Source organism: Filicampus tigris, chromosome 17 (genome assembly GCF_054856515.1).
Source record: "Filicampus tigris isolate MCC_2025a chromosome 17, RoL_Ftig_1.0, whole genome shotgun sequence".
In the NCBI taxonomy this organism is placed as follows: domain Eukaryota; kingdom Metazoa; phylum Chordata; class Actinopteri; order Syngnathiformes; family Syngnathidae; genus Filicampus; species Filicampus tigris.
Window position 1 is genome coordinate 5,406,334 of NC_141233.1, and position 12,012 is coordinate 5,418,345.

At 40.8% G+C, this 12,012-nt stretch overlaps 1 protein-coding gene across 1 annotated transcript in view; it reads left to right on the forward strand.

Annotated features, from left to right (window-relative positions):
* The window catches only part of zzef1 (zinc finger, ZZ-type with EF hand domain 1), a 37,868-nt gene extending 28,142 nt beyond the window's left edge, over positions 1-9,726 (forward strand). Inside the window, exons 52-54 of the mRNA XM_086013487.1 lie at positions 101-251; positions 3,367-3,438; positions 4,720-9,726. Coding sequence (XP_085869613.1) covers positions 101-251; positions 3,367-3,438; positions 4,720-4,800 — 304 coding nt within the window. The 3' untranslated portion in view covers positions 4,801-9,726. The remainder of the gene's footprint in view (positions 1-100; positions 252-3,366; positions 3,439-4,719) is intronic.
* The last annotated feature ends 2,286 nt before the right edge of the window (positions 9,727-12,012 follow it).

Sequence of the window (12,012 nt, forward strand, 5' to 3'; positions counted from 1 at the left end):
GGTGTGAATTACTGTTTGTGATTGAGCCCCAGTTTTTGCTAGTTCTTTTCCCTGTGTACATCTTTGGTTCTGCCTAAATATGGATTTGTTTCCACTGCAGAGCCTATGAGCTGACCTTGCTTCGACCTCTGTGGCAGCTCTTTATGTCCATGGAAAACAATTTAAGCCGGGATCCAACCAGTATCACTGTGCTGCTACCTCTTCACAGAGCTCTCACTGAGCTCTTCTTCATCGCAGAGGCCCGCGCCACCGTGAGTAAATTAAAACCACACATGCTGAAAAAGACAGGCCACGTCTTCTATTATATAGACTAGTTTGCTGTTACAGGGAAACAAATGGGAAGTGTTGTATTCAGAGGTGGGCGCTTCGGCAAATTTTGCTGTTCCGTCATTTGTCATTCGCCAGCAGCTGGGCCACCCGTCCGTCATCGTCAGTCTGTCATTATTTCAAGCCGGACCAAAAATGTAATCGTCAGTCAGCCAGTCCGTCATCGTTATTTTAACCACCCTTCCATCATTTTAACAGCTTAATTGCAGTACGTCACCACTATTTTAGGGCCATCAGTTCTTCTCTTCTTCGGCGGCGTGGCGCCGTTGACAGCCCAATCAACATCGAGAACGTCTGACTTCACGTCACGCACAATTCCCAACGTTCCAAAGTCTCTTCAAAGTTCTCCAAAGTTGTGTAGCATAACATGTTTCACTTTAATTTAATCCCATTTGAACCATGAAGCATAAAGTGGACGCTCGTGGTGATGGTAATAATTGTGACACGCAGACAGTGCATTTTTGACACGCGTCAATGGCGCGACTTCATCTTGAGCAGACGTCTCCGTCAAATGACAACATCCAAGAGACTATTATATTTGCTTGGCCAGTTATTTGCTGCAATCACCCACGCCGATGTGACCGTTCTATCGCTTCCCTCCTCGATAGAATTTCTGCTAGCATGTATACAGAGGAGCGAGGACCTAGAAAAGTGCAATAGAGGCATGAGATGATCCCATAGTCAAGAGGTGACTGGTGGTAACCAGGGCCTGACCGATTAATCGGCCATATCTGTGTCTCAATGACACAAGCAATGTTGTGCCTCAGCTCACCTGGCCTCTGCTGCCCAGCCCCGCCACCTGCCAGACAGCACAATGCTGCACCGACTCCCTCCTCACTTGTCATCCATCTCGCTCTATCTCCTTGCATTGAATTATTCATAATAGTGGCCTCATGGATTATGAACGTACAATCAGCCAGGACTTTCCCATGCCAAGATGCAATATGGACTCTTTTCCCTCAAGGCTTTCTCATAAGGTTTGGGGCTGCTGATCTCACATTAAAAAGTAATTATAACTTAACGGATACCAGATGACTTATTGGTCAGTATTGAATTCTATCTTGTACCTACACACAACCAGGGGCGAAGCCATGGGTGGGACTCGGTGTGCACAGGCACAGACCCACCCAGATTGACAGACAGCCCACAAGTGAGAACATTTTTCAGTAAATTATTTTTTAATTTGGGTTTCGTTGTGTTTTTTTTATTTTATTGAATATCAAGAATGGCATAATTGTGGTTGTCGAAGGAAGATCTGAACTTTGTACATTGTGTAAATTATGTATAGACTTTCATCGATTTTTGGAAATATTTCTGTCATTTAACTGTCTCTGCTGTTATTCCATAATGTGATATTTTGAGCTGCAGTAAGTACTGGTGTACCACTGCCACCTACGAGAGCAATCAGAATGAGAAAAAGGTGTTAACTACAGCAATCAGAATGAGGAAAAAAAGTATTTGATATGTGACGTGTGACGAAGTGTCACCCAGTGAGGGAAAAACAAAAAAAAGACGTCGTCATGACAACACCAATTCTCATACATTGCCCAACGTATTCAGAATAAAGTTGAATAACAAAACTGCAATTTCCCAAAAAGTGCATTTTCCTCATTCGTCGCTGCGATATGTAGACTTGTGACTTTATTCATGTTTGGGTGTATGCTGGCGTCACACTAATAGACCGTCGTAGTTTGTGCAACATGCCTCGGGAATACAGGCTGGTTATGAATGATGCGGACTAAAAGCATGTAAACTGAATGTTAACCGATCATCCAGGATGTCACGTTTGACTTGCTCGCTAAAGTACTGAGTGTGTGTGCGTGCGTGCGTTTATATTTGCGGTTCAACTTGGCGACTGTTTTCTGAGTGTGTATATTTAAGCTTTTGTTTAGCGTGCTTGCGCGGTCGCCAAGTTTTCCTCGTAATCCATACGGCTCGTGGTGCAACAGATTTGCTCTTCACGGTGACCGTTTTGGCACATCTAACTATGTTATTCCCCCCGATGTCAGTCTTGTCAACTCCAAACCATTTACAGACTACGGACGACATGGACTCGCGCCTTGCTATTACAGTATTCCCCGCTGGACACTCCTCCATACTTGAAGCTCGGCTGCAGTGCGGACAGAGTCACGTGACCGGGTCCTGTCCGCTGATTCGGCGAATGATTATCACTTCCTCATCCTCTGCCGTCAATGTACCCTGATTTTTCAGCATGTCCTCATACTTTGCGGCCGTCGACTGACTCGAGTCAGAGGCAGTATTAATTTAATACTCGATAATGTAAAATTACACATCATGAAAGCAAGATTTGCCCCGCAATTTCGATTTGAAATCGATTAATTGTTCAGCCCTAGTTGATATACGAATAATGTGTAACTGCTGCAGTAACGTGTACAGTATGCTCCATGGACTGTACGTGAGTTCATGAGAAAATCTGAAGATTCTGGAATGGAGATTATATGAACCTTTAACCTCAGGAAGTGTGAGTTATATTTAGGCTTCAAAACCGTATTTGTCACAGTACCGAGTGTACAAATTGTGCTCGGATGCTTCCCAGCATAAAAATGTTTGGAGGCTGTGAGACGGATGGTAGACCAAGTCCCCTGGACTGTGTCTCAAGGGCTGTATATGTTCCATTTAGACGGTTTCGGCCCATTTAGCCCTGATGTAGTCTTATCTATGTTCCTCAAACTCTTGTGCTTGCAAGACGCACAAGAGTAGTTCTTGCGGAATCACCCTTCACTTTGTTTATGGTTCACAATAATGTGTCCAACATTCCACCGATCAGTTTGATGCTGAGAAAAAGATGAAGGAGGGGCCAAGCGGAGTCAAGTCAAGTCAGTCGAGAGATGGTTCTATTCCTGACCATGACTTGGCCTGTATCCTGATCTGCTTTGTCGCAGCAGATAATTTATTCATGTTATTCCTGAAATATTTGCAAAGTGTATCCTGTACAATATTTGTGAATGTTGCTGCTGTGATCATTTAATTGTTGAACTATTCATCTAACTATTTTCATTTGTTGCATGTGTTTTTCAGACACAGGGCATCCTCCAGGAGTACTTGTTAGCGATGACCACCGATGAACACCTCCTAAATCATACAGCACAGGTAAGGTTTTAGTTTTTGTCCATTTTTGACTTTGTGCATTCAAATCCTCCATTCAAATTATGCATGGGAAATAGCTAGAAAGCACACCGTGACCATAGTTGCCCTTGCCACTGGTTGTTGTCACATTGTCTGCTCAATTTCTTAAACAACTGCTCATTTAATTGCACAGTCAAGGCCGAGGTCTCTTTATGTCGTGACTCACCAAGCTGGTGATGTCCAGCACAGCAATTGCCCTCCTCCAACGTTCCCCTTGTTTTGAATGTGTGGGCAGCACTCAGAGGACTAATGTATTTGGTAACTAATTACAGTCCATTATCATTTGCGTCAGAGCACGCCTCTGCGTTCGCCATACTTACCCGTAAATAGAGCCTAAGGGTGGATCAAAGGTGCAGAGGTGATGTTGGGAGGTGATAAAACAACGTAGGTGGTTCTGTATGTGTGGTTACCTAATACCTGAATTAAAAAAAAAAAAAAAAAAGGAGCTCTGATTGAGACGATGCTGATTAAAAAAGCAATTACTGTATTTAAGTTCTAAAATGTAGAACTTTGTTTAAAATGATTTTGTCAGTTTAAAGCCTTGCTTGGTTCATGTGCTTTCACAGAAGAGATATAATAAGTAAGACTTTACACAAATAATATAATAATAATAATAATACCTAATCTTGTGAAGTATCTTATGTTTTGACAGAAACAAAAAGAAACTTTATTCTGCACCACCAGTTTGTCATTGAATTACTGTACTCCTCCAAGTAGCTACATGAGCAGTGCTGTCAACAAATGAGCGTGGAACAACGCACAAGCTATTGCAATGCATTCTGGGACTTATACTTATACTAACCGGATAATTCAAGTTTCTTTTTTTTTTCAATCTGTCTTTCATTATTGCTGCTTTTGTGCTCAGGCCAAAGCGAAATAAGTATCGTTTTACTTTGTTAGTTGAAAAGTTGCATTTAGACAAAAATATTGCTTTGCTGCCATCTTGTGGCATCTATAAGCAGTTATAAACCTTTTTACTTTTTACTCGCGGACTTTGGCTGTTCGTGGCAGGCATTTTTTATTAACAGTGCTATGAATGGGTCTTAAGTATATTCTTTTGAAGCACAGCACTGTCAATGCTGCTGTTCATTTCAAATAAAAATAATAACTGCATTGTAATTGGAATTCCTCACTCACATTGACGGAATTTCAACTCTTAAAAAAAGTCAAACTGTAAAAGTTCTTGTTGATATCCTCCCCATGTCTTTGATTCACACACTAATTCCTATTCATTTTGTCATGTAGGCTCTGAAGAATATCGCCGCCATCAGCCTGGCTATCAATTACCCCAATAAATCTACCAAGCTGCTGAACGTGTCCCAGTGAGAGATCCTGCGGGAGACATGAGGGGAGCAGCCTAAGGGAGGGGACACGCATCTTGATCATGAAGGGAGAGGGAGCAAAACCTCCCTGAGCAGCCGGTGCTCAATTTTCCTCTGACGGGAAACACACTGGTGGCTTTTTGCAGCACTCTGGAATTGAGCTGCTTGAGGCAGGCTCAACAAGCACTTTTTACACATACTCACAATCCCCTTTGCCTTAGATGAAGCCCATATGTCTGCATGTGTATTCACATGTAAATACTGTGAGCTCTTTTTTTTTTTTTTTTTTTTTTTTTTTTTTAATATATATATTTTTTTTACTGGATGATGCTGTGCTGAAGGACTTGAAGTTTGCCAAATTCCCAACTGTCAAGAGAATATGTTCCTCTTGCCTTTGAAAAAAAAAAAAAGAAAGAAAGAAAATTTTTTTCAACAAGTAGTTGAACATTATAGAAACGGGTCACACTGACGCCTTGGTCGTCTCAGCGGACATGCAGAGCATTCTAAAAATACTGTCCAGGACAGTGAAGTGTCATTTGCTGTCACAGTTTGGGGGGAGAAATTGCCGAACTCTTCCTTGAATCGTTCCTGCCTTCCTCTGCCCCCCTCCCTTCACTATTTTCTTTTTTTTTTTTCTTCAGATACTGTAACTGACACAGAAACTATCTTAGTATTTTTGGGGCTATTGTTCCAAGGTTTAATCAGTGTCTCAAGAACACGTACCTCTCCGTGCCAGATAAACGTAATGCCTTTGTCATGGCATTGAATGGGGATTAGGATTACAGAGGAGGGAAGACTGAGGGCCTTCTGCTAGTGTTTTTTTTTTCTCTAAAGTACAGTATCCTCAATGGACTCGCCAGTGAATTAATACAAACCAACTGTAATGTCACCTCATGAGAATGAATAACAAAAAAAAGTCCCTTGAATCTCTCTCTCTTAAAGGCCTTTAGTTTTATCCACAGACTTTATTTATTGTTATTTTACGACGTGTACCTAAAGGTTTGATAGTCCTGATGTCGTTTCAATGTCAGACCAAGCAGGGCCGTTAATAACCGTACACAAGACTTTGTGTAGAGCAGAGTAAACACTCTTACCATTAAAAAGAAGGGACAGTCTTCAGAACTGACTGTTTGTCTAAATGTCTACAGATGAACAAGTGCGATGATTTAATGTCTCATTTTATGAAGATATTTTGGGGAGGCGACGTTTAATCATACGACTTGAGCAGCGAGAGCAGAGTTTATTAGCCAAATGCCGACAGTTCCATGCACTTTTTTGTAGGTTGTTTTTTTTCTTGCTTTTTTGGGGCAAGTTGACAGACAGTTTTTCAGCTGTTTTGCTATTCGTTTGAGGTAAAAAAAAAAAAAAAAAAAAATGTAAAAAGATTTTTTTTTTTTGTCGTAGGAAATCATGTTTGTTTATGCCAAAGAAACCCACAGCAGTGAGAATCTCCAAATGGGCTCCTATCTGAGTTCCCTTTACTTTATTACATATCACTTAAATGAGAAGCTTGTGCAGACGAAACCTTTGTAGATAAGTTTCTTAATTTTTTAAAACTTTTTTGTTTGTTTGTTTTTTTTTTACTTATTTTTGGATGATAGTCTTACGGAATAAGTAGGAAAGTTTAGTGCTTTTGTTTACACCATTACATCAGCTTCAAATAAATGAGGACAGGAAGAGGTAATTAGCCTCCTCCTGGCTTCCAAAATGCTTCACCAATCTACAATGTGCCTAAGATTAACAATCAAGCAATCATAATTTAACACCTGGGGTTTATTCATTTGATTTCAGAGGAAATGCAATATTTTCTTTTGAAGTTTTTGTTACTCTTTGATTTTAATGTTGCATTGTTTTCCTTGAGGATGCTGGATTCTAATCATTTGAATGTACATACTGTATCTTGTGAATAATAAATGCACCGGAGACCGATGGCAATCCCTTATAAATATCACTATTGGACACTAACAGATGAACACTTTTGAGTCTGATTTTATATGCATGCCATATTGAAGGCAAAATCTACTACTTGGGTTGAACCAATTCTAATAATAATAATTTAAAAAAAAAATAGAAATCACGTCAATGCAACCAATACAACCTACTGTCTTCTTTTTTTAATGTGAAGTATTTCTTTGCAGAAACCAATGTGTTGATTACTAAGATGACATTGGTGAGAGCCCACATAATCAGACAGCAGCAGCAGCAACATAGCCCAGTGTGCTTTATTTGATCTCATCCTACATGCTGTGCTTTTTGTACACGACCTGGTCTGACTCCTCATGCACTGTAATCTGGAGCCTCGGAAGGTAATGATCACTGAGGCGATAATGACATCAGATGGAGGAAATACTCAATAAATCTCCGGGTTGATTTGGTTCCCCTCTGTGCCTTCCTGGAGCTCCCTCGCTGGCATGAGTCAGATCTTCCTCCACTCTGCCTTCGTCTGACCGTTTGCCCTTGTGCTATCATTTTTAAGAATGATGGGCTGGTAGAGGAAAAACTCATAGTTTGCACGCTGTGGTTTCTTGGATCGCCATCAGGCTTCTGCAAAGCTTGCTAATTATTTGAATCAGGTGCGTAGGAGGAGGGAAACATCTCAAATATGCAGGACAGGGGGTCTCGAGGACCAGAGTTGGTGACCCCTGACCTATATGGTGGCCAATCCATTCTATAGAGGTGTCTGAATGTCCCGGAAGACCATAATAAACGTCAATTTTAAATTTTGAAGTTGTTGCAACTTAAATGAGTTTTCTGGAGTTTCCAGAAAGGCCCTCCACAATCAGATAATTAGTATCAAAGTATTATTCTTGATATGACTGATGGTGTGAGTGCTGGAAAGATTCTGCTGCTCTTTTTCACACTGCTACTGTCTTTGTTCATGTTCTTGGCAGCTATGTTTCATTTGGTGTATTTCTTTTTAACCTTTGCCCCATCTATTTTTTGGTACACCCCTGATCCCTTTTGTGCATGTAGATGTAAAGGCCAGCACATCCTCACCTTGTCATAATGAGACCCACTTCCTCTCAGCCGCCTGGGACAGAAGGCCAGTGTGGGTCAGCTCTCATGGCGCTCGGGGATAATTGGGTCGTTTAAACAATCCGCAGAGAGAAGGAAGCACCGGAGCCCTATGCTCATATTTAGCAGCTCTGCGGATAATAGCTAAAGTGTCACTGCACCCGAAGAGAGGAGCTGGCTGGTGTTGATCTCATTTCGAGGCGGATCTATCTAGGTTAGGAGTGGGCCGTTATTGGAAAGACCACCTGTGGCCCTCATATAATGGAGAGCTGGAGAAACGTGAAGGCTGCGGTGCTTAGCCCGTTAACTCGAGTCATTTGGAAGATTAGGAAAACAGTTGTGCTTGAACAAAAGATGCGAGTGACTCTTAACGGGATGGAGGTGAATGAAGATGCACTAACCCTGACACAAACAAAACACATCTAATAGAAGCCCAGCAAAGTAATTTACGAGTGTTTCCTTGTTGTTTTTTGGGGGGTGTTGGCTCTGTGGAATGGACCGTAAGGCCTACAGTACGCGAGCAAGTTGCTATTATACAGCTTTAGCATTAGCATCTCGAGGCAGAACAAAATTGTACCCGTTTTTTTTTTTTTTTTAATCATTCCAATATGGTTGTGTTGTTAACAAGTCTTGTCCACTGAGGTGTCAAATTCAGAAGACATATTTATTTTCACTTTATAGGGACTAAACATTTATTTTCCACGTGTATTTTGAACTTGAACTGGTACTGTTACAGCTCAAAGCGCCCGAAAGTATGTTTTGATTCTTTCTCCAACTCTGATGTAAACACAACTCAAGTGGGCTGTCACTGTATTCGTCTTCTGCTATTCAAACACTTGTCACTGAGGGTTTAATTTGTGTCTTACTGCTTCTACGTTTTGTGCCATCAGTTGTGAGGTCTTCCTTTGAACTTTTGTGCCATATAGGACCTGCTGCTTTGATGCCACTCTTTGTTGGAGGCTGTCAAGTGTTGAAAGATGTTTGAAGGCTGAAGGCGAAACATCAAATCTCCGTTCGTTCCTGTGCATGTGTGTGCTAGTGAACAAACAAACCAAGCAGCATGCCCGGAGGGCAGCAGTCACTCTCTGGTCTCTCTGCCCTTTGCTATTATTTGAGTTTTTACCTTTGCCAAGCATGACAGCTGGTTGTTGGTTGGTTAGTGTTTTAGCAGGATTCCTGTAATCCTTTCTTGGTAGCTTTTCAAGGAAGCTATGTTGGTCTTTTCAGTCTCATCTGACCGTATAATTCCAACATTTTATGTCATCCTCAAGGAACCAGGAAGTGGCCCTCTATCATATGGACGGAAAAACAAATAAACATGGCTTGCCACATTTTTGGGAGTGTACAGACTGTACATCATCACTTTCCAATTGCTCACTCTTAATACAAAGTGTAGCAATCATTTCACAGCACGGATTGCTTCAATTTAGCTGGTCATAATAGTTAGTAGTTTTTTGTTGATGTTTTTTAAGGGAAAACGTTGAATACAATATTTTTGTCCACAGTGAGACTTCAAATATTTTCGTCTATTTCCAAATCCTTCTGAATTAGATATTACCACCGCAATGATGTTGCTATTTTCCCCTGTGTCGCTTTTTTCACGTCTTGTATTTTTCGTTAGGTTTTTGCCCCATCCTTTGCGTTAACCAATCAACTCCCTTAGGTGTTATCCAGGTGTTCCTTGTTGTCTCGTCAGTTTGCATGTACCTGTATTTATTTCCCTGGTTTAGGTTTGTCTTTGTCAGTTCGTTACTTCTATTTCTGTTGTTGCTATCATGAGACTTGGTAATCCCGTTTTCCTTTTTTTGTGCATTTATTCCTTGTGTTTGGACTTTGTTCATTTAATATTTTGGTTCATCGCAGTACCTTGTTTTCCTTTTTGTTCTTTTGAAATGAAATGCGTTTTCTTGCTTGCGGTCTTGTCTTCCTGCTTCCCTGCACTTGGATCCTCCACCTCAAAATCACCACAAAGATCCTTAACCCTGACAGTGACAAACTAAGCAGGTAAACATTAAGCAACTCTTTTGCTTATTTCTGAAAATGTGACTGTTCCTGCACTTCTGCAGATGGGTTGGCTGAAGATCCAAAGCCACTTTCTGGTGACAGCTGGAATTTGGCTTCGTGAATACCCAATTGGCGTAGCGCTGTGTCCATGAGGGCAAATACAATTAATGCTCTTTTAGAAGGGCTCAGGTGTGCTTCACAGTCTACAGACACTTTTTTTTTTTTTTTAGAGTCTGGGTTCATTGTAAGATGCCCCTGGTTGTCATGGTAATAAAATCAGGACTCGCCACTGGCCCTGCAGTATGTGGGGCGGAACGGCGGCCGGCTCACGTGTATGAGACGGGGTCGCCCTCTCAACTGGCCTAATTTCCTTATTTCACATGAATTTGCATAAACTCCAATCAAGCATTGTCAAAACACGCAACCACTTCTAAAAAAAAATGCTGAGCTTTGTGATGAGTACGTCTATCTTGTAATTCATGTACTATTTTGCTCTATTCAACTCCAAGCACAAATAACAAATACAGTTGCACATCATCTTCCATCCATTCAGTAGAAACTCCATCGCAATCATTATAAACTGGAGCCCTCTGTTACGTGACAATTGTGTCACTTGCACACTACATCAAGATACTCTACTCATGCCATTGAACTAAGGTGAAGGAGACACTTGTGCATTGGCATGTAAACGGAATCCTATATACCCAATTTTCAATGGCTGCACTTGACTTGTTCAATATTCCATTGCCTTTTAGAATCCAGTCACACGCCAATGCACAGCTCTGGCCTGTCCTACTTGTATCATTAACTTGGAATTCTGCCACACAATGCAGTGTTCTTACGGTGCCTGGTTGTGAAAGATGATATTTTAATTCCCTCATTTTGATACCACCACGCTTGGTATACCTCTCAGACAGCGACCCTAGTACACAAAAAAGGCTTCAGCCCGAATGAATGAATGCTGTTTAATAGTTAATGACCACCTCTATTTTTTTTTTTTTTTTTTAACTGAGAGAACACGAGCTCCATAGCAGCCGGGCATCGTTCTTCACTTGTGTTGCTCCAGAAGAAGTTTCTTATTGTAAATTACGCACGGCTCAAGAGAACATTTTCAAATGATTGTAATGGATGGAAATTTAAAGTAAACCTGAGGCAGCATGGACCACACTGGATAGTAATTAATTTAAAACATATCAGGAATTATAGCCGTCGTTTATTTGGGGATTCCTTTTTCCAAACAGTCCTTTTGTGTGTGCGGGGGGGGGTGTGTGTGAGTGACTAGCACACAGCTTTCTGGCTACCTGTCAAAGACGGCTGCTGTCGTAGTGTTAAAGTGCGTCTCAGCCACCTGTGTGAGCGCACATACTGTGAATGCGGTAGATAATCCCCTCAAATCTATGACAAATGCAGAAAGGAAGTCGAAGAACATGTTAAAGCAACCACAGAGCTATTATCGTTCAACATTTTCACACAGGTTGTTTCCCACCTTTCTGCATTGTCTTTTTACCATCCAATTTAGAACCTAATGAGCACTAGTTCTGTCCTTGATCTTCACTTGTTGGTTGATAATAATCAGAAGATGTGAGCACAGTTAATGGTTGCACACATGCCATGTGACACAATTTGATTAAAAAGGACTAATTACTGCGCTGCAATTAGCAGCAGCCTTTGTATGCCTGTATTTGACTTGTTTGGGAATTCAAAATCAATTTCCTTAGGCCACTTTTTATTTGAAGCTCATTCTGATCAGTACAACCAAAGCACACGCATACACAGGCACACACAGTCTGTGCTATCTTTACCTTATTTGCATCCCTGCTTGCTGTCATTTGTTAGTCAAATACTGCACGTGAATCGGGCGGGCCCTCTGTCACGCAAGCTGAAACAATAAATTGATTCTTGTTCCTCAGTGAGTTTATTCAACCAAGTTTAGTGGTTTATTAATTTCAAGTCAAGGTTGGTCAAGTTTATTAATTAAAATTTTAAACGTGTATATACTCTGTGTATTTGTGTGTGTGTATGTATATATATATATACCGCCATTAATGTGGTATTAGATTAATTTAATGTGGTATCGGGATACTTCCCGATACCGGTATCGGAACAACACTAATATATATATATATATATATATATATATATGTGTATATATATATATATATATATATATATATATATATATATATATATGTATATA